We start from the raw sequence: 23,808 nt of genomic DNA, 5'->3' as shown, positions 1-23,808 counted from the left end.
TAGATGCAGGTATTTTTATATCCGATATTTATGCACAGTGGAGCTAGTTTGATAAATGTACATTGTTGCAGAATCTGATTTCTAATGTTTGATGTTGTTACTGCAACAACACTGCCGTATGACACAAACACCCATGCAAACGCACCCACACACGGTGGCACAGTGGTTAGCACTGCTGCCTCATAGCGCCAAGGACCCAGGTTCAATTCCGGCCTCGGGTCACTGTCTGTGTGGAGTTTGCGCATTTTCCCTGTGTCTGTGTGGGTTTCCTCCGGGTGCTCCGGTTTCCTCCCACAGTCCAAAGATGTGCGGATTAGTTGGATTGGCCATGCTAAATTGCCCCTTAGTGTCAGGGAGACTAGCGAGGGTAAATATGTGGGGTTATGGGGATAGGACCTGGGTAGGATTGTGGTCGGTGCAGACTCGCTGGGCTGAATCTGTACTGTAGGATTCTATGATTCAAACACACACTCAGACATACACTCACACATACACAAAACTTTAATAACCTTAAATTTACCTGTGAAAGAAATAAAATGTAACCAGCATTTGAAAGTATAATTTATGAAGTTCTAACACAGCACAGGTCAACTTTCTGCAGCCTGGATCTCAAATAGAATTCACAAACTCACTCAGATTTCATGAGAATGTTTTCACCGAGTTGGAATCTTATGATGCTGTTAATGTTGGAGACTGGAAATTTGAATTCTGAATGTTGAAACATTATGAATTATACTTTTGGGCACTATTTACAGTTTCATTATATCACCCGCACACCCAAAGTTATTCGAGTTTAAAGTTGAACAGGGACCTCATCGATACCCTGTATCCAAAAACGTGCCTATTTATATATTCGGCCCTGAGAAGTGTTTCAGTTATTGGCATCAAATTGATCTGGGTGAAAAATAATTAATACCCTTGCATGACATTTCTTATCTGCTAATTTAGAGAAGATTTTAACCCTTTAATTTTACTTTTGCTGAACACAGAACCTTCCCACGCGCTGTGGATAAGACACCTTCCCACTTACAATATTCAAAGCATCGTATCGATTCATCTGTTGTGCTGTAATAGAGAGAACTCTGTGTTTACGTGTATGTGGATATTATTGTGTACAATATATAGGCACAGTGCTCTTTGACAGAACATGCATTGTTAAAGAAGCTGGTTTTTAACATTTGATATTTTTATTACTACAGCAACGCCAGCTGTATTGTTCTGGCTACCTTGTTCTTGCATTTCCTACAATTGAGTGTCCACACGCACATAGACAGACTCACACACATATGCACACTCACACACATACACTCACACACATGCACATGCAGACACACATACACACCCACACATACACACACTCACACACGTACACACTCACACATACACACACTCACACATGCACAAATATAATATGTATTAATACACTGTTCAGGTTAAAGTTCTTGTGCAACTTCGAGCTTTAATAACATTAAATGTACATGAGAAAGTAGTAAACGGCATGTGAAAATATAATTCATGAAGTCCTAACACAACGCAGGTCAACTTTCTGCGGCCTGGATCTCAAATCCAATTCACAACCTCACTCGGACTTCATGGCAATGTTTTCACCTAGTTGGAAAATTGGAAACTGCTTTTCGATGGTGATAATATTGAAGTCTAGAAATTTGAACTATATTGTGTTAAAACGTTATGAATTATACTTTTGGACACTGTTTACCGCTTCATTCTATCATTTGCACACCCAAAGTTACCGAAGTTTAGAGTTGCACAAGGACCCCATCGATACCATGTATCCAAAAACGCGTCCATTTATACATTCAGCCCTGAGAGGTGTTTCAGTTATTGGCATCAAATTGATCTGGGTGAAAAATAATTAATACCCTTGCATGATATCCCTTATCTGCGAGTTTAGAGGAGACCCACTTACTTAACGTTTCTTAAGCACAGAGAAACTTTACATTTGTTTTTGGTAACATGCCTTCCCACTTTCAATATTCAAAGCATCGTATCGATTCATCTGTTGTGCTGTAATAGAGAGAACTCTGTGTTTATATGTATGTGGCATTATTGTGTACAATATATAGGCACAATGCTCTTTGACAGAAGGTACGTTGTTAAAGAAACTGATTTCTAACATTTGATATTTTTATTATTGCAGCAACGCTAGCCGTATTGTTCTGGCTCCCTTGTTCTTGCATTTCCTACTCTTGCACATACACACACTCACACACATATATACACACGCACAAACATAATATACATACATACACTGTTCAGGTTAAAATTCTTGAGCAATTTTGAGCTTTAATAACATTAAATGTACATGAGAAAGAAGTAAATTGTAAATGGCAAATGAAAGTATAATTCATGAAGTCCTAACACAGCGCAGGTCAACTTTCTGCGGCCTGGATCTCAAATAGAATTCACAACCTCACTTAGATTTCATGACAATGTTTTCACCTAGTTGGAAAATTGGAAACTACCTTATGATGGCAATAATGAAGTCTAGAAATCTGAATTATACAGTGTTAAAACGTAATGAATTATACCTTTGGATACTGTTTACAGTTTCTTTCTATCACCCGCGCACCCAAAGTTATGAGAGTTTAAAGTTACACAAGGATCTCATAGATACCCTGCATCCATTCGTATATTCAGCATCAAATTGATCTGGGTGAAAAATAATTAATACCCTTGCATGATATTCCTTATCTGCTTGTTTAGAGAAGATTATAACACATTTATTTTATTTTGGCTGAACACAGAAACTTCATGCTTGCTATGGATAATACACCATCCCACTTACAATCCAGTTGTATTATGAATAGGAACAAAATGAACATGAAAAGGTAATTCAATAAAACATCCCGAAGGAGAGTTTGAGTCAAAGCACAAACTTGCAGGTGGCAGAGTGTTATATTTCAGGGAAATGTTCAGCCTTTGCAGAAACTTGCAACTAATGGAACAGTCACTACAATTCTTATCTCTTTCCAGAAAGGGTTCCAGGCAATGAATGTGCTACTTAACATCCTTAAACGAGAGGAGACTGATTTTTTATTTGATTTATTATTATTGTCACATGTATTAATATACAGTGAAAAGTATTATTTCTTGCCCGCTATACAGACAAAGCATACCGTTCATTGAGAAGGAAAGAAAAGAGTGCAGAATGTAGCGCTACAGTCATAGCTAGGGTGTAGAGAAAGATTAACTTAGTGCAAGGTAGGTCCATTCAAAAGTCTGACAGCAGCAGGGAAGAAGCTGTTCTTGAATCGGTTGGTACGTGACCTCAGACTTTTGTATCTTATTCCTGATGGAAGGAGATGGAAGAGAGAATGTCCGGGGTACGTGGGGTCCTTAATTATGTTGGCTGCTTTGCCGAAGCAGTGGGAAGTGTAGACAGTGTCAATGGATGGGAGGCTGGTTTGCGTGATGGATTGGGCTTTGTTCATGACCCTTTGCAGTTTATTGCAGTCTTGGGCAGAACAGGAGCCACACCAAACTGTGATATAACCAGAAAGAATGCTTTCTATGGTGCATCTGTAGAAGTTGGTGAGAGTCGTAGCTGACATGCCAAATTTCCTTAGTCTTCTGAGAAAATAGAGACGTTGGTGGACTTTCTTAACTATAGTGTCGGCATGGGGAGACCAGGACAGGTTGTTGGTGATCTGTTAAGTTAAAAGTTAAAAGGAAAAATAAAGAGTGATAGTCAGCAACAAAGCAACGCAATGCCACAAAAGCAGCAGGTCAGGGAATAAGGATGTAAGAAATAATCTATCTTCTGAAGTTTCACTCCATTTCCTTTTAGAAGAGAGGTAACAACAATGTTTCCTCAGGTAAACGGATGGATTGAGTAGAAATTGTATGAGTGCCATTGCTAGTAAATAGCACTCATAAACCTTTATTCCATTGTCATTTCCCATTGCCTCTTATTCACGCCTCTTATTCGCGCCTCTTATTCGCGGTGGCACAGTCATTAGTACTGCTGCCTCACAACACCAAGGAACCAGGTTTAATTGCCAGCTTGGGTGGCTGTGCGGAGTCTGCACGTTCTCCCTGTGTCTGCGTGGGTTTCCTCCGGGTGCTCCGGTTTCCTCCCACAGTCTGAAAGACGTGCTGGTTACATGGATTGGCCATGCTAAATTCTCCCTCAGTGTACCCGAACAGGCGCCGGAGGGTGGCGACTGGAGGATTTACACAGTAACTTCACTGCAGTGTTAATGTAAGCCTACTTGTGACACTAAGAAATAAACTTTAAACTGCTTTTTCTCATCGCCATGCGCTATTAGCTTGTCCCTTTCTTTCGGCATGAATAGAATGTTTACTGTGTCCAACATTAAAGAAAATGTTGGTTAAATCAGTTAAAATACTGACCTATCATTCTACACCTCTGCGGTGTAATATAATGGCTTTATTCTTAATTATCAATAAATTCTTCAGAGAGAAATATTTATCTTCAAAATAGAATCAAAATGTAAGAATCATAGAACCTTCCAGCAGAAGAGGCCATTTGTCTTGTCCTGTCTTTCCTGGCTTTTGAATTGATGTCCAATTTAGTCTCACTGAACAATTGTTTCCCCATAACTTTGTAACAGTAAGAAGTCTCACAACACCAGGTTAAAGTCCAGCAGGTTTATTTGGAATCACAAGCTGCTCGTTCCTCACTGATGAGGGAGCAACACTCTGAAAGCACGTGATTCCAAATAAACCTGTTGGACTTTAACCTGGTGTTGTGAGACTTCTTACTGTGTTTACCCCAGTCCAATGCCGGCATCTCCACATCATAACTTTGGAAAATAGTCCTCTTCACGTGCATGACTATTTGCGTGTTCCAGTGGAATCTGATCTCACCACGCTTTTTGTGTTCCAACATTCAGTGTGCGCTAAAACATCACATTTGCACTCCCATTCTTTTGCAAATTAAAGTTAGTTAAAGTTACAGTTTATTCATTAGTCACAGGTAATGCTTACATTAACACTGCAATGAAGTTACTGTGAAATTCCCCTAGTCACCACACTTCAGCGCCTGTTCGGGTCAATGCATCGAACCCGCACATCTTTGGACTGTGGGAGGAAACCGGAGCACCCGGAGGAAACCCAAGCAGACACGGGGAGAACGTGCAAATTCCACACAGACAGTGACCCAAGCCGGGAATCAAACCCGAGTCCCTGGCGCTGTAAGGCAGCAGCGCTAACCACTGTGCCGCCCACTTATTTTAAGTTGCACATTTAAAATTATTACATTAAACCAGCTCACTCACGGTGAACTTTGCAGGGGAGGCTATGGCATAGTGACATTGTTACAGGACTAGTAACCCAGAGACCCACACGGTAATGTTCTGGGGACCCGGGTTTGAATCCCACCACAGCAAGTGGTGAAATATGAATTCAATAAAAAATATCTGCAATTAAGAATCTACTGATGACCATAAAACCATTGTTGTAAAAACCCATCTGGGTCACTAATGTCCTTTAGGGAAGGAAATCTGCCGTCCTTACCTGGTCTGGCCTACATGTGACTCCAGAGCCACAGCAATGTGGTTAACTCTCTGTTGTTAAATTCCAATTAGATTTAAATGTTAACTTGTTTGGAAATCAATCATTTAATTTTTTTTGCAGATGCTGAGAAAATTATTTGCGTTGTTGTGGTCAATGACCAACTTTAAAATTGAGATTTGCAAAATAAAACAAAAACTCCCGAACATTAAACTCCCTTCAATGCAGCTTCCTTACTTCAATAGTTTTTAAAATCTGTTTTTGGCTAAGAAGTTTTCCTTAAATTATATTTAAAACTGTGGCCTCTGAGTCTCACGAGGCCAAAGCATTTACTCAGTAAATCTTATGAGGAAGAAAGTGGCGTCGTGGTATTGTCGCTGGACTAGTAATCCAGAGACCCAGCGTAATGCTCTGGGGACCCGCGTTCGAATCCCACTGTGGCAGATGGTGAAATTTGAATTCAGTAAAAATCTGGAATTAAGAATCTACTGATGACCATGAAACCATTGTCGATTGTTGGAAAAACCCATCTGGTTCATTAATGTCCTTTAGGGAAGGAAATCTGCCGTCCTTACCTGGTCTGGCCTACATTAGCAGGGGAGACTAGGACGCGGGGGCACAGCCTTAGAATAAAAGGGAGTCACTTTAGAACAGAGATGAGGAGAAATTTCTTCAGCCAGAGAGTGGTAGGTCTGTGGAATTCATTGCCACAGAGGGCTGTGGAGGCCGAGACGTTGAGCGTCTTCAAGACAGAAATTGATAAATTCTTGATTTCTCGAGGAATTAAGGGCTATGGGGAAAGAGCGGGTAAATGGAGTTGAAATCAACCATGATTGAATGGTGGAGTGGACTCGATGGGCCGAATGGCCTTACTTCCGCTCCTATGTCTTATGGTCTTACATACTTGCCTTTATAGGACGGGGCATAGAGTATAAAAGTTGGGGTCTGATGTTGCAGATGTATAGAACGTTGGTTCGGCCGCATTTGGAATACTGCGTCCAATTCTGGTCACCACACTACCAGAAGGACGTGGAGGCTTTGGAGAGAGTACAGAGGAGGTTTACCAGGATGTTGCCTGGTATGGAGGGGCTTAGTTATGAGGAGAGATTGGGTAAACTGGGGTTGTTCTCCCTGGAAAGACGGAGGATGAGGGGAGACTTAATAGAGGTGTATAAAATTATGAAAGGCATAGATAGGGTGAACGGTGGGAAGCTTTTCCCCAGGTCGGTGGTGACGTTCACGAGGAGTCATAGGTTCAAGGTGAAGGGGGGGAGGTTTAACACAGATATCAGAAGGACATATTTTACACAGAGGGTGGTGGGGGCCTGGAATGCGCTGCCAGGCAAGGTGGTGGAGGCGGACACACTGGGAACGTTTAAGACTTATCTAGATAGCCACATGAACGGAGTGGGAATGGAGGGATACAAAAGAACGGTCTAGTTTGGACCAGGGAGTGGCACGGGCTTGGAGGGCCGAAGAGCCTGATCCTGTGCTGTCTTGTTCTTTGTTTCTTTGTTTACATGTGACTCCAGAACCACAGCAATGTCTTTTAAAAAGTCCTTAGGCAATCACATGGGTGAGATGGGTACAGAGGGATATGGATCAAATGTGGGCAATTGTGACTAGCTTAGTGGTTAAAAAAGAAGGGGTGGCATGTACAAGTTGGGCCGAAGGGCCTGTTTCCATGCTGTAAACCTCTATGACTCTATGACTATTGTGGTTGACTCTTAACTGTCCTCTGAACAGCCCATCACTGGGAGCGAAAATCGAGGCCTGTGATTCTGCAAATCAGCTCCTGCTCCAGTTCTGCTGACAGGGGGGGTCAAATCTGTGAGTGTCTGCTCTGTTTCGCGCAGCACTTTATGCCTTTGTGGAGTGTGTTCACCCAGTGTCTTGGTTCACTTGCTGCCTTCTTCCAGCTTTGATAACCTTGACTTCTTCTTTTCAGGGAGTTGCTACTCGCAGAGTCAGAAGAGGCGCTCCATTCACTCCCGAGTGTATGAACCAGCCAGAGCAAGAAAACTGACTGAGCCCATGCATATATTATCAAAGAAAATCACAGAGGTGAGGCTGAGTCTGAGTGGCTTGCAAAGCAAGAAGGAAGCTGCGAACGGCTTAAAAACTATTTGCATGTTCTGATTTGATTTGATTTGTCACATGTATTAACATACAGTGAAAAGTATTGTTTCTTGCGCGCTATACAAACAAAACATACCGTTCATAGAGAAGGAAGATCAACTTAATGCGAGGTAGATCCATTCAAAAATCTGACAGCAGCAGGGAAGAAGCTGTTCTTGAGTCGGTTGGTACATGATCTCAGACTTTTGTATCTTTTTCCCGACGGAAGAATGTGGAAGAATGTCCGGGGTGCGTGGGGTCCTTGATTAAGCTGCCTGCTTTGCCGAGGCAGCGGGAAGTGTAGACAGAGTCAATGGATGGGAGGTTGGTTTGCTTGATGGATTGGGCTATATTCACAACCTTTTGCAGTTTTTTGCAGTCTTGGACTGAGCAGGAGCCGTACCAAGCTGTGACACATCCAGAAAGGATGCTTTCTAGTATTTTTGTTGATGGCTTTATTGGTGATCAGCATTTGTTCGAAGATTCATTCAGTTGATCTGGGCATCAGAGGCAAGGCCAGCATTTACTGCCAATCCCTAGTTGCCCTTAAGAAGGTGGCAGTAAGCCAAGTTCTCAAACCAATGGTGAAATGTATACCCACTCTGCTGTTCGTTCGGGAGTTGAGTTAGATATGAACTGGGGATGCCGGCATTGGACTGGGGTGGGCAGAGTAAGAAGTCTCACAACACCAGGGTTAAAGTCCAACAGGTTTATCTGGAATCACGAGCTTTCAGAGCGCTACTCCTTCATCAGGTGAGTGGAGGTAGGTTCACAAATACGGCATATATGTGTCTTTGCCTGTATATGACATGTTTATAAACCTACCTCCACTAACCTGAGAAAGGAGCAGCGCTCCAAAAGCTCGTGATTCCAAATAAACTTGTGGACTTTAACCTGATGCTGTGAGACTTCTTACTGAGTTAGATATGAACCACCTAACCAAACTATGAAATGTCATCCCTACTGCCCTGCCTCAGTGTTTGGTCCAGCTTTTGAAAGGGCCCCTTTACGGATATGGTTGCTGTTGACTGGGCCTGCATTTATTGTCCATCCCTAACTGCCCTACATTTCAGAGGGCATTTGAGAGTCAACCACATTGTTGTGGGTCTGGAGTCACATGTAGGCCAGATCAGGTAAGGATGGTAGATTTTCTTCCCTAAAGGACATTAGTGAACCAGATGGGTTTTCCTGACAATCGACAATGGTTTCAAGGTCATCAGTAGATTCTTAGTTCCAGATTATTTATTGAATTCAAATTTCACCATCTGTCATGGTGGGATTCGAACCCGGGTCCCCAGACCTGGCCCTGTCTCTCTGGATTACTAGTCCGGTGACAATACCACCAGGCCACCGCCTCCCCATAATGTGGTGTAACATTTCAATTTTCCTGCACTAGTCAATCTTGAAATGGTCACCTCACAGGGAGCCCCTAAGATTTTCCTCTAAATGGTTTGCCCCCAGCTAAATTATCTCAGAGGTTAACCAACCGCTCAAACAATAGGGGACCAGATAAAGTGGTAAATGCGGGGTCACTTTTAACATTTAAGAAAAACTTGGACGGGTTCATGGATGAGAGGGGGTGGAGGGATATGGTCCAAGTGCAGGTCAGTGGGACGAGGCATAAAATGGTTCGGCACAGACAAGAAGGGCCAAAAGGCCTGTTTCTGAGCTGTAATTTTCTATGGTTCTATGGGAGATGATAATGTAGTGGTAATGCCACCGGGTTAGTAATCCCGAGGCCTGGGCTCAAACCCTTGGCATGTGGATTCAAATCCCATCGCTGGTGAAATTTGAATTCAATTAATAAAATCAGCAATGGAAAACTGGTCGCAGTAATGGTGACCATAATATGATTGTTGCCCTTTAGGAAAGGAAATGTGCCATCTGTCATCTGGACCTGGTCTGGCTCCAGGACCACAGCAATGTGGTTGACTCTTAACTGTCCCTCTGAAATGGGCTAGAAACACAGAATCATAGAATCCTTTCAGTGCAGAAGAAGGCCATTCAGCTCCTCGAGCACTGACAACAATCTCACCCAGGCTCTATCCCCGTAACCCTACATACTTACCCTGCTACCCGCCTGACACTAAGGGTTCATTTAGCATGGCCAATCAACTTAACCCGCACGTCTTTGGAGTGTGGGAGGCAACCGGAGAACCCGGAGGAAACCCACGCAGACACGGGAAGAACGTGCAGACTCCACACAGACAGTGACCCGAGGCTGGAATCGAACCCGGGTCCCTGGCTCTGCGAGGCAGCAGTGCTAACCACTGTGCCACTGTGACCTACTTAGTTCAAGGGCAACTAGGGATTGGCAACGAAACCTGGCCTTGTCAGCGACATCCACATCCTGTGAAAGAATAAATAAATCAAAGTGCTAAAACAATAAATGGCGTAATTCAGATTTCCTAAGAGAATATCCGCCGCGCAGGCCCTTGTACTTTCTTCAAGCGATACTACTTTAGTTAATAATCATTAAAAATGAATTACTGTACTGCAGCATATTCATACAGCGCGGGAGGAGACCATTCGGCCCGTAATGGCTGTGCCAGCCCTTTGAAAGAACTTTCCAATTAAAAGGCTTGCAAGTTCCCTGACCGCCAGCTGTCTCAAAGTGCTTTTCAGCCAATGAGGAACTGTTGTAACTTCATAACCACGGCAGCTCATTGGTGCACAGAAAGCCCTACAACTAACAGTGCCATCATGTGTTTTTGTAGCAGTGATTGAAGCCAGGACACCGGGGAGAACTCACCTGCTCCTCTTCAACACTTTGCCATGGGGTCTTAGATTCATGCAAGCAGACACATCAGCCCCCGGTTTGCTATTTTGTCCAAAGGTCAGCGCCTCTGACAGTGCGGTACTCCCTCAGTACTGCAAAGGGAAGTTAGTCCCCAATTTCCATGTCCAAATCCTGGAACAGGACCTGAACGCAAAGCCTTGTGACTTGGAGGGGAACCGTGGCTGACACAGCTCAGTCCCACTCTCCCACCCCACGACCCTACATTTTTAAAATTCCTTTTCATGTTTTTGCCCATTCCCATTCCGAAAGTGTCCATGCAGAGTATTCCAGGCCAGAACAACTCACTGCAGATAAAGCTTCTCTCCATCTCCCTCTAGTGGCACCCCCAGTAAACTGACTGGTAATGAGATCAACAGAAACAAGGCCCCAAGCTATTGGCAGAGATTCTCTTCTTAAATGCAAATCACATATTTTGGACTGTGAACCCGCTCGTCCACCATCCACCGTGCTGGCACGGTGGCACAGTGGTTAGCAGTGCTGCCTTACAGCCACCAGGGACCCGGGTTCGATTCCCAGCTTGAATCACTATCTTTGTGGAGTCTGCATGTTAGAAACATAGAAAAACTACAGCACAAAACAGGCCCTTCGGCCCCACAAGTTGTGCCGAACATATCCCTACCTTTTAGGCCTACCTATAACCCTCCATCCTATTAAGTCCCATGTACTCATCCAGGAGTCTCTTCAAAGACCCTTTTGAGTTTGCCTCCACCACCACTGACGGCAGCCGATTCCACTCGCCCACCACCCTCTGTGTGAAAAACTTCCCCCTAACATTTCCCCTGTACCTACCCCCCAGCACCTTAAACCTGTGTCCTCTCGTAGCAGCCATTTCCACCCTGGGAAAAAGCCTCTGAGAGTCCACCCGATCTATGCCTCTCAACATCTTATATACCGCTATTAGGTCTCCTCTCATCCTACGTCTCTCCAAGGAGAAAAGACCGAGCTCCCTCAGCCTATCCTCATAAGGCATGCCACTCAATCCAGGCAACATCCTTGTAAATCTCCTCTGCACCCTTTCAATCTTTTCCACATCCTTCCTGTAATGAGGCGACCAGAACTGAGCACAGTACTCCAAGTGGGGTCTGACGAGGGTCTTATATAGCTGCATCATTATCCCCGGACTCCTGAACTCAATCCCTTGACTGATAAAGGCCAGCACACCATACGCCATCTTAACCACCTCCTCCACCTGCGGGCCGATTTTAGAGTCCTATGGACCCGGACCCCAATGTTCTCCTCTTGTCTGCATGGGTTTCCTCCGGGTGCTCTGGTTTCCTCACACAGTCCAAAAAACATGCCAGTTAGGTGTATTGGCCGTGCTAAATTCTCCCTCAGTGGACCCGAACAGGTGCCGGAGTCTGGTGACTCGGGAATATTCACACTAACTTACAGAGGTCTACAAAATAATGAGGGGCATAGATCAGCTAGAGTGTCAACATCTTTCTCCAAAGGTAGGGGAGTCTAAAACTAGAGGGTGTAGGTTTAAGGTGAGAGAGGAGAGATACAAAAGGGTCCAGAGGGGCAATTGTTTCACACAGAGGGTGGTGAGTGTCTGGAACAAGCTGCCAGAGGTAGTAGTAGAGGCGGGTTCAATTTTGTCTTTTAAAAAGCACTTAGACAGTTACATGGGTAGGATGGGTATAGAGGGATATGGGACAAACACGTGCAATTGGGACTAGCTTAGTGGTTAAAAAAAAAGGGCGGCATGGACAAGTTGGGCCAAAGGGCCTGTTTCCATGCTGTAAACATCTATGACTCTATAAATTCATTGCAGTGTTAATGTAAGCCTACTTGTGACCCTAATAACTAAAAAAAAATCATATTTATTGCTATCAAATTATTTTCATTTTTTCCACTGATTCATTTTCCCAGCCCCTATTTTATCCCGCTTCCCATCGATTTTTCCTCTTCTACCGTCTCCCTTCCCTCCCACTCTATCCCACTGGGGCCATCTGTTACCTGTCCCAGCTTGACCTTTGACACAGTGTTTACCTTTGTGCTGCCATTAACACATTCTGATCTCCCAATCTGCCGTTACCAGCACCCTTCTTAGCCATGATCACCACCCTTCACATTTGGGTGGCATGGCGGCACAGTGGTTGGCACTGCTGCCTCACAGCACCAGGGACATGGGTTCAGTTCCCAGCTTGGGTCACTGTCTGTGTGGAGTTTGCACATTCTCCCCGTGTCTGCGTGGGTTTCCTCCGGGTGCTCCGGTTTCCTCCTACAATCCAAAGATGTTACAGTTACGTTGATTGGCCATGCTAAATTAACCCTAGTGTCAGGGGGATTAGCGGGGTAAATATGAGGGTTGACGGGAATAGGGCCTGGGTGGGATTGTGGTCGGTGCAGACTCGATGGGCTGAATGGCCTCCTTCTGCACTGCAGGGATTCTATGATTCTTTTTGTCCACAACATTTTTGTCAATTTCTCCCTCGCCTCCACCTATCGCTGCCCTCTCTCAAGCCCTTATTAGTCCATCCAGCTCCACCCATTCCCCCCCTGCCACGCCCCCCCCCCACCCACCGCCTCCTCTCCATAACATAAATCTATGTTTCCAGTTTTCCAGTTTTCTTTAGCTCTGAAGAAGAGTCATCCAGACTCCAAATGTTGGCTCTATTCTCTCTCCACAGGTGATGACAGACCTGCCGAAGTTTTCCCAAATCTGTTTTTGTTTCATAAGAAATAGGAGCAGGAGTAGGCCATCTAGCCCCTCGAGCCTGCCCCGCCATTCAATAAGATCATGGCTGATCTGATCGTGGTTTCGTTCCACTTACCTGCCCGCTCCCCATAATCCTTAATTCCCTTATTGATCAGAAATCTATCGACCTGCGACTTAAACATATTTAACGAGGTAGCCTCCACTGCTTCAATGGGCAGAGAATTCCAGAGATTCACAACCCTCTGAGAGAAGAAGTTCCTCCTCAACTCTGTTCTAAACTAACTCCCCCTTATTTTGAGGCTGTGTCCTCTAGTTCTTGTTTCCTTTCTAAGTGGAAAGAATCTCTCTGCCTCTACCCTGTCTAGCCCCTTCATTATCTTATATGTCTCTATAAGATCTCCCTTCAGCCTTCTAAACTCCAACGAGTACAGGCCCAACCTACTCAATCTCTCCTCTTAAGCTAACCCCCTAATCTCCGGTATCAACCTGATGAACCTTCTCTGTACTCCCTGCAAGGCCAATATATCCTTCCGCAAATAAGGGGACCAAAATTGCACACCGTACTCTAGTTGCGGCCTCACCAATACCTTGTACAATTGCAGCAAGACCTCCCTGCTTTTATACTCCATCCCCTTCGCGATAAAGATTTCAGATTTCTAAAGGTTTCAGATTTCAGCATCTGCGGTATTTTGCTTTTATCACATGTTTTGGATTGTGTTGTTGTGTGATGCATCTGAGGCTTATAAATATCACAGTTGCCTGCCAGCAAGTTGGCACCAGCACCTCCACCACCTCAGGTGACTGGATCTTGTGACGTAAGAACATAACGAGAAATATCTGTGTTTGAATTGCCTCAGGGGCTTATGCGATAAACCTGATTTCCCGATTGCTGAGTCATTAACCCCTTGAATTTGGTAAATGAGTGAAGCCGTATTTCCAATTTTTAATTTGATAGTGGGAGACAGAGACAAAGACAGAGGAGTGTCACCCTTAAAGGGACATTCACCACAAATCTCCACTTGTGCATGAGACCAAATCTAAGGAGTCAACAATGTAAGGTAGTCGTGGTGATTTGTGATGATTGTCCCTTTAAGGGCAACACAGCCGAGTAAGAGTCACCTGGTTTGGGTGACCAATTGGGACGCAGAGTGGGTAATCACCCCAGGGGTGGAGCCCTCTCTTAGGCAGGAGGTATGTAGGGCTCGGGGCAGCTGTGTGGCTGCTGTACTGCTCGACAGTTCTTATTAATAAATACCTTTTGTGTTTCTAATGAAGTGTGAAAGCGCATCAGTACAGCAATCACTGATAAATCCAATATGAAATTCAGGAAAAACCTGAAAAACCTGTAAATCTGCCGTCTTTACCTGGTCTGGCTGACATGTGACTCCAGTGCCACAGCAATGTGGTTGACTCTCAACTGCCCTAGCAAGCCACTCAGTTCAAGGGCAGCTAGGGATGGGCAATAAATGCTGGCCAGCCAGAAACACCCATGCCCCATGACTCAATAAAAAAAGAATGAATGAACACCGCTCGACAATCACCAGGCAAGACTGTTCTCTTCCTGTTGGGGAGCACTTCAGCGGTCACGGGCATTCGGCCTCTGATATTCGGGTAAGCGTTCTCCAAGGCGGCCTTCGCGACACATGACAGCGCAGAGTCGCTGAGCAGAAACTGATAGCCAAGTTCCGCACACACGAGGATGGCCTCAACCGGGATATTTGTAACCCCCACAGTTGACTAGACCTGCAGAGTTTCACTGGCTGTCTTGTCTGGAGACAATACACATCTTTTTAGCCTGTCTTGATGCTCTCTCCACTCACATTGTTTTGTTTCTTAAAGACTTGATTAGTTGTAAGTATTCACATTCCAACCATTATTCTGTAAATTGAGTCTGTGTCTTTATATGCTCTGTTTGTGAACAGAATTCCCACTCACCTGAAGAAGGGGCTTAGAGCTCCGAAAGCTTGTGTGGCTTTTGCTACCAAATAAACCTGTTGGACTTTAACCTGGTGTTGTTAAACTTCTTACTCAATAAAAAAACTCAGAAAGCAGTGAGAGTGTGGAATTCAAAGAGTAGATGAGGCAATAATAGCATTGCTGCATTTAAGGGGGAGTTGGATAACGAGACGAGGGACAGGAGGGATAAGAAGGAGACACGTACAGCATTGAGTTTGCTGCCGATGGACCAGCTTTTATAGAATCCCTACAGCGCAAAGATCCCATTCGGCCCATCCAGTCTGCACCGACCCTCCAAAAGAGCACTCTACCCTGGCCCCGACCTATCCCCATCATCCCGTGCAATGAGCATGGCCAATCTCCCGAACTTGCACATCTTTGGACTGTGGGAGGAAACCGGAGCACCCGGAGGAAACCCATGCAGACACAGGGAGAACATGCAGACTCCGCACAGACAGTCACCCAAACTGGGAAACGAAGCTGGGTCTCTGACGTTGTGAGGCAGCAATGCTAACCACTGTCCATGCCACTTCTTGTCCTGGTCCCCCCATGCCGACACTATAGTTAGAAAAAACCCATTAATGCCTCTACTTTCTCAAAAGACTAAGGAAATTTGGCATGTCAGCTACGACTCTCACCAACTTTTACAGATGCACCATAGAAAGCATTCTTTCTGGTTGTATCACAGCTTGGTATGGCTCCTGCTCTGCCCAAGACCGCAAGAAACTACAAAGGGTTGTGAATGAAGCCCAATCCACCATGCAAACCAGCCTCCCATCCATTGACTCTGTCTACACTTCCCGCTGCCTCAGCAAAGCAGCAGCATAATTAAGGACCCCACACACCCCGGACATTCTCTCTTCCACCTTCTTCCATCAGGAAAAAGATACAAAAGTCTGAGGTCATGTACCAACCGACTCAAGAACAGCTTCTTCCCTGCTGCCATCAGACTTTTGAATGGACCTACCTCGCATTAAATTGATTTTCTCGACACCGTAACTATGACTGTAACACTACATTCTGCACTCTCTTGTTTCCTTCTCTATGAACAGTATGCTTTGTCTGTATAGCACGCAAGAAACAATACTTTTCACTGTATGTTAATACATGTGACAATAATAAATCAAATCAAATCAAATCAAAAATCCTGTGCGTGTTTGAGCAGCACTGTTGCAGACAGTGGTGTATGTTGAGACTGGGTGATGAATGAGCTTTGTGCAACCCAGGAAGGTAATCTTTGGTCCCAAGGTGTGGGAGAACATCCATTCCCAGCAACCTTCCTGGTGACAGTCACCTTGAATGTCCGAGTGTCTGGCTCATTTTGGGGTCAGACGTGGACCTCCGTGAGGTCTCGCAATTGACTGCCATGACGGAATCACTCAGGTGATGGTTGTCCTGTATGAGAGGGCATCGGCCTTCATTACCTTCAGCACAGCTACAGCCCATCAAGCACAGAGGACTGTGGGCTTTGCCTCCATGGCGAGACTCACTCAGGGCAGGGTGCGATCAACTGCACCCACGTAAATATTTCAGACACACCAGGAACTCAGTAGCCGGCTTCCTGGCACACATGCAGACTCCGCACAGACAGTGACCCAAGCCGAGAATCGAACCCGGGTCCCTGGCTTTGTGAGGCAGAAGTGCTAACCACCGTGCCGCCGTGCCGCCCATAGTCATGGTGAGTGAAGTGACTGTTCTTTATTGCTGCTTCAGGGAAGTTGCATTTTGTTGCGTTTCAGTGATGGTATTCCCCAGTGATGAGCCATTCCTGTTCCATTGCTTTTCAGCGGGAATCTCAGAGTGACCAGGTGGACCAAGTACGGTACTTGCTGAGGTTCGGAGGCAGGGACCACCTCTTGCACCTGGTGAAGGCACGGTAAGCATATCTCTTACTACAAAGAGACAGTGACACTAGGATTGCCATTCGTACTAGTCAGGCCTCCCAGTGACCCCCCAGACCCACTACAATGTGGTTGACACTTAACTGCCCTCTGACATTGCATAGCAAACTGAGTAGACTGGGGCTATATTCATTGGAATTCAGAAGAATGAGGGGAGATCTTATAAAAACATATAAGATTATGAAGGGAATAGATAAGATAGGAGCAGGGAAGTTGTTTCCACTGGCGGGTGAAACTAGAACGAGGGGGTATGGCCTCAAAATAAGGGGGAGCAGATTTAGGACCGAGTTGAGGAGGAACTTCTTCACACCAAGGGTTGTGAATCTGTGGAATTCCCTGCCCAGTGAAGCAGTTGAGGCTATCTCATTGAATGTTTTTAAGGCAATGATAGATAAATTTTTGAACAGTAAAGGAATTAAGGGTTATGGTGAGTGGGCGGGTAAGTGGAGCTGAGTCCACAAAAAGATCAGCCAAGATCTTATTGAATGGCAGAGCAGGCTCGAGGGGCCAGATGGCCTACTCCTGCTCCTAGTTCTTATGTTCTTATGTAAACCACTCATTTCAAGGGCAATTAGGAATGGACAGTAGATGCTGGTCTTGGCAGTGAAACCCACATCCCATGGAAGAAGTAAAAAATAGATTGTCAGGCAAACGAGCCAGGAGGAACGTTGTTTTTTAATGCAGTGAGTTGCTGTGGACAGGGATACATTGCCTGAAATGCAGAGGAAGCATATTCAATAGTAACTTTCAAAGTGAATTCGATACGTACTTGAACAGATGAAAAAAGTCCGCGGTAATGGGGAAAGAGCAAGGAAGTGGAAGCATTAATTAGATGGCTCTTTCAAAGAGCCAGCACTGGCATGATGGGCTGAATAGCCATCTTCTGTGCTGCATGATTCCATAATGACATTAAAGGTCCATCAAGAAGGCTGATGTGGAGAAACCCTTCCACACAAAACTTCAGCGCAAACTCCCCCTGGATAAATGAATGGGAATCATTGGATACAAATACCTGGTCTCAACCCAATAGTCGCCTGATTTCAACCTCCCAAGGAAGGAGTTGTCCACCATCAACAGGACTGGCCACGGCCCCTGCTTGGCCAACCTCCCCAGATGGTGCATTAGTGCCAGACCCCTGCGTAACAGTGGGAGAAAGCAAACTGTCACATCACAGGAGAGTGTCCAATCCATAGACTTAGTGGGGGCCTATCCACACCCAACACAGCAGGACCAGAAGAAACTGCTTGGCTTAGGGACTTTGCATTCCAAAGGATCATTTATGGCACAGAAGGAGGCCATTTGGCCCATTGAGTCCATGCTCTCCGTGAAGCAATCCAGTCAGTCCCATTCTCCTGCTTGATCCCCGTAGCATGTCAAGTGCCATTCCGATTTCGATCTGAAATCATTGTTCCTGCTTCCATCATGTGCAGGGTGTTCCAGATCATTCTCACCCGCTCCAGAGGTCTGGGTTCGATTCCTGGATTGGGTGAATGTCTGTGAGGAGTTTGCACATTCGCCCCGTGTCTGTGTGGGTTTCCTCTGAGTCCTCCGGTTTTCCTCCCACAGTCCAAAGATGTGCGGGTTAGGTGCTAAATTGACCCTTAGTGTCCCGGGATGTGTACGTTAGAGGGATTAATGGGGTAAAATATGTGGAATGACAGGGATAGGGCCTGGGTGGGATTGTTGTCAGTGCAGACTCGATGGGCCAAATGGCCTCCTTCTGCACTGAATGGTTCCTGTGGTTTTTATGGCTCAGTTATGAAGGAAAATTGCCTCAGCCACATGAGAAGGGAGGTGACCGCAGAGGAGAGTTTGAAAGGAGGAGGGAGAGGGGGTAGAGCGCAGAGGTTCAGGGAGGGCCCAGGCAGCTGAAGGCTCAGCCGTCGAGGATGCAGCGATTGAAGATATTATATGAAGACACTGGACGCCATCGAGTTCGAGGAGAGACAGAGAGGAGATGAGGTAAATAAAGAAGTAATATTTAGCTGAGACCAAGATTGGAATTAGATCATCAGAGACTGAGGGAGGTTCCACTGTTTTGATGTTGAAGGCAGACTGGGTTAGACTGGGAAACGGAATGATGTGTCTCGGAAAATGAGGAAACTTTTTCACCTAAGGAAACACCCACATTGGTGCCCGATACTGAACCTCTTGCACTGTAAATGAGTCATTGGCCCAGTTCCAAGCTTGAGGCTGTTCACAGACACACATTGGCTGCTACACTAGCTTTCAGGCACAAAGAGGGAAGAACTGATTCTTCATTTCCACCAGATAGAAAAAAGTTTATTTATTAGTGTCACAAGTAGGCTTGCATCAACATTGCAATGAAGTTACTGTGAAAATCCTCTAGTCGCCACACTCTGGCGCCTGTTCGGATACACTGAGGGAGAATTTAGCATGGCCAAAGCACCTAACCAGCACGTCTTTCAAACTGTGGGAGGAAATCGGAGCACCTGGAGGAAACCCATGCAGACACGAGGAGAACATTCAGACTCTGCACAGACAGTGACCCAAGCTGGGATCGAACCCGGGTCCTTGGCGCTGTGAGGTAGCAGTGCTAACCACTGTGCCACCATGCCACCTCCTGTTCCGACGCCTGTTCGGGCACACCTGGAGTAGTGAGTAGTGAGTGCTCCTTAAAGAGTATGCGGAGTGGATGGGAATAATTTTCCATTCTTCCGGATGAGCACTGTCCCTGCTTCACAGAGAATACCTCACCTCACGGCCAGCTCGTTGCTCAACGCCCTCCTGTATGAGGGAAAAAAAGAGCTATTTAGAGGGGTTTAAAAGAGTGTGTTTGGTGAGGTGGGCACGAAGCTGGGAAGTGGCCACATGCTTCAGCAGCTGGAGTGCGAAAGAGAGTGGGGACGTCGGGATGGCTAGAGAGAGAGCAGACATGAAGGATTTGAGGAAAAGAGATAGATTTGCATTTCTCTGGCAGTGTTTACAACGATGTGGAAATGCCGGCGTTGGACTGGGGTAAACACAGTAAGAAGTTTAACAACACCAGGTTAAAGTCCAACAGGTTTATTTGGTAGCAAAAGCCACACAAGCTTTCGGAGCTCCAAGCCCCTTCTTCAGAAGAAACCTTTTGGACTTTAACCTGGTGTTGTTAAACTTCTTACAGTGTTTACAACTTCAGGATGTTGCAAAGTGCTTGCAGTCAATTACTTACTCAGAGGTGCAGTCACTGTTGTAATGTAGGAAGCTATTTTGTGCACAGCAAGTGTTAGGCAATAGTAACAAAATGAGAAGCAAGGAAATCCAGGGAGTGGGAATGTGTTCTGGTGATTGTACTTTTTAGAATCATGGAATCCCTGCAGTGCAGAAAGAGGCCATTCAGACAAAGCATACCATACATAGCGAAGGAAAGGAGAGGGTGGAGAATGTAGTGTTACAGTCATAGCTAGGGTGTAGAGAAAGATCAACTTAATACGAGGTAGGTCCACTCAAAAGTCTGATGGCAGCAGCGAAGAAGCTGTTCTTGAGTCAGTTGGTACGTGACCGCAGACTCTTGTATCTTCTTCCCAATGGAAGAAGGTGGAAGAGAGAATGTCCAGGGTGTGTGGGATCCTTGATTATGCTGGCTGCTTTTCTGAGGCAGCAGGAAGTGTAGACAGAGTCAATGGATGGGAGGCTGGTTTGCGTGATGGACTGGGCTTCATTCACAACCCTTTGTAGTTTCTTGCGGTCTTGGGCAGAGCAGGAGCCATACCAAGCTGTGATACAACTAGAAAGGATGCTTTCTCTGGTGCATCTGTAGATCTTGGTGAGAGTTGTGGCAGACATACTAAATTTCCTTAGTCTCCTGAGAAAGAGAGACATTGGTGGGCTTTCTTAACTATAGTCTCCACATGGACGATTAAGTAAAACATTCAAATGATATTTGTCGGATGTTAAAGATTTTCTTTGTTCCATCTCCTTAGAGACCTGTTGACCAAGACCTACAGCGAATCCCACTATTTAGCGGATGGATCCATGATAACAGAGGGACGGCACCATCTGGTGAGTCTTGAAATTAGCACAGAGTTACTTGGTACTTGTAGCACACAAACAGGCCATTCAGCCCAACTGGTCTGTGCCAGCATTACTGCTCCACAGCAACCTCCTCTCATTTGCGGGACATGGGCGTTGCTGTTGAGGCCAGCATTTATTGCCCATCCCTAGTTGCACTTGAGAAGGTGGTGGTGAGCTGCCGTCTTGAAATGGTTGTAGCAGTTTACACAGCTGAGTGGCTTGTGGGGCCATTTCAGAGGGTGGTTGAGAGTCAACCACATTGCTGTGAACCTGGAGTCTGCGGAGTCTGCGCATTCACCCCGTGTCTGCATGGGTTTCCTCCGGGTGCTCCGGTTTCCTCCCTCAGTCCAAAGATGTGCGGATTAGGTTGAATGGCCATGCTAAATTGACCCTAGTGTCAAGGGGATTAGCAGGGTAAATTTGTGGAGTTACATGGATAGGGCCTGAGTGGGATTGTCGTCAGTGCAAACTCAATGGGCTGAATGGCTTCCTTCTGCACTGTAAGGATTCTATGAATCTAATTCCTGTGTTCAATCCCCATTAGCTTTGCACATGCATTGATGATGGTGATATATGATCGTGTTCATCTGCGATGCATCCCATGGTCGAATAGTTCAGTTCGCACACAGCTGCTCGGGGTAGGGACTGGAGAATAACCAGTACCTTGAAGCAGAGCCACGGAGAAGCATGAACATCCTTCAGGATAATAAACTGAAAAAGAAATGGAAAAAATTAAATTTCCCAATATAAAGCAAGCGTCGACGTTGTGAGGGAGGAAAAAGGCATTGAAAGTTCTTGGGCAATCATTGTGCTAAATCAGACACTTCTCAATGTGTTTCAGAATCATTGCTGCTACACAGGTTTCGTTGAGGGCGTGGAAGATTCTTCAGTGTCTCTTTGCACCTGTCAGGGTCTCAGGTAGGAATTAGGAATTGCAGTCTCAAACCTTTGTCAATGAATAAACCACACAACCCGGTTCATTAAAAAGTTCACTGTGGCTTACTAGAACAAAGAATAAAGTAAAGTACAGCACAGGAACAGGCCCTTCGGCCCTCCAAGCCCAGCCAATCATGATGCCCTAACTAAACTAAGAAAAACCTTTTGTTCTTACTCGGCCCATATCCCTTTTTTTCCTCTCTATTCATGTACCCATCCAGATGCCTCTTAAATCTTGCTAATGCGCCTGCTTCCACCACCTCCTCTGCCAGTGTGTTCCAGGCACCCACCACTCTCTGCGTGAAAAACTTTCCCTGCACATCTCCCTTAAACTTTCCCCCTCTCACCTTGAATCTGTGCTCCCTTGTAATTGACACTTCCACCCTGGGGAAAAGGCCTCTATTCACCATGTCTATGTCTCTCATAATTTTGTAGATCTCTATCAGGTCCCCCTTCAGTCTCCATCTTTCCAGTGGAAGCAATCCGAGTTTATTCAACCTCTCCTCATAGTCAATACCCTCAAGACCAGGCAACATCCTGGTGAACTTTCTTTACACTAAGTAGCATTTTTGCCTCCAAGTCACAATTTCTCATTGGTTCTAGTCCCAGTCCCAGTCCAGCTGACGCTTCAGTGTGGCACTGAGGGGGTGCTGCACTAGCAGAGATGTGGTCTTTTGGATGATATATCAAAGCAAGGCCCCATCTGCCATCGAGTGGCTTTAAAAGATGATCCTCTTTTCAAGAAGAGCAGGCATGTAGACAGGATCTACAGGCATTTAGAGATGCAAGGACTGATTAGGGACAGTCAGCATGGCTTTGGGAGTGGAAAATCATGTCTCACAAATTTAATTGAGTTTTTTGAAGGGGTAACCAAGAAGGTAGATGAGGGCAGTGCAGTTGATGTTGTCTACATGGACTTTAGCAAGGCCTTTGACAAGGTACAGCATGGAAGGCTGTTGCATAAGGTTAAATCTCACAGGATCCAGGGGAGGTATCTAAATGGATATAAAATTGGCTTCTTGACAGAAGCCAGAGGGTGGTTGTAGAGAGTTGTTTTTCAAACTGGAGGCCTGTGACCAGTGGTGTGCCTCAGGGATCAGTGCTGGGCCCACTGTTATTTGTCATTTATGTTAATGATTTGGATGAGAATATAGGGGGCATGGTTAGTAAGTTTGCAGATGACACTAAGATTGGTGGCATAGTGGACAGTGAAGAAAGTTATTTCCAATTGCAAAGGGATCTAGTTTAATTTAGACAAATGCGAGATGATGCATTTTGGTAGATTGAACCAGGGCAGGACTTACTCAGCAGTTAATGGTAGGGCGTTGGGGAGAGTTACAGAACAAAGAGATCGAGGGATACATGTTAATAGCTCTTTGAAAGTGGAGTCACAGGTGGACAGAATGGTGATGAAGGCATTCGGCATGCTTGGTTTCATCGGTCAGAGCATTGAATACAGGAGTTGGGACATCTTGTTGAAGTTGTACAAGACATTGGTAAGGCCACACTTGGAATACTGTGTGCAATTCTGGTCACCCTATTATAGAAAGGATATTATTAAACTAGAAAGAGTGCAGAAAAGATTTACTGGGATGCTACCAGGACTTGATGGATTGACTTATAAGGAGAGGCTGAATAGACTGGGACTTTTTTCTCTGGAGCGTAGGAGGCTGAGGGGTGACCTTATAGAGGTCTATAAAATAATGAGGGGCATAGACAAGGTGGATAGTCAATATCTTTTCCCAAAGGTAGGGGAGTCTAAAACTGGAGGGCATAGATTTAACGTGAGAGGGGAGAGATACAAAAGTGTCCAGAGGGGCAATGTTTTCACACAAAGGGTGGTGAGTGTCTGGAGCAAGCTGCCAGAGGTAGTAGTGGAGGCTAAAGTAGAGAGTAAAAAAAAAATTATCTTTTAAAAAGCA

The 23,808-nt window shown here is 45.4% G+C and overlaps 1 protein-coding gene across 2 annotated transcripts in view; it reads left to right on the top strand.

Moving 5' to 3' along the window:
* LOC144500777 (snake venom metalloproteinase BjussuMP-2-like) overlaps nt 1-23,808 on the top strand; it is a 71,703-nt gene that overhangs the window by 575 nt on the left and 47,320 nt on the right. For both annotated transcript variants that reach the window (XM_078224221.1, XM_078224229.1), the window contains exons 2-5: nt 7,445-7,560; nt 16,820-16,908; nt 20,860-20,938; nt 21,792-21,868. In XM_078224221.1, the coding sequence (XP_078080347.1) occupies nt 7,445-7,560; nt 16,820-16,908; nt 20,860-20,938; nt 21,792-21,868 (361 nt within the window). The remainder of the gene's footprint in view (nt 1-7,444; nt 7,561-16,819; nt 16,909-20,859; nt 20,939-21,791; nt 21,869-23,808) is intronic.

Source organism: Mustelus asterias, chromosome 1 (assembly GCF_964213995.1).
Source record: "Mustelus asterias chromosome 1, sMusAst1.hap1.1, whole genome shotgun sequence".
In the NCBI taxonomy this organism is placed as follows: domain Eukaryota; kingdom Metazoa; phylum Chordata; class Chondrichthyes; order Carcharhiniformes; family Triakidae; genus Mustelus; species Mustelus asterias.
This window is presented reverse-complemented; position numbering and strand designations above follow the sequence as displayed.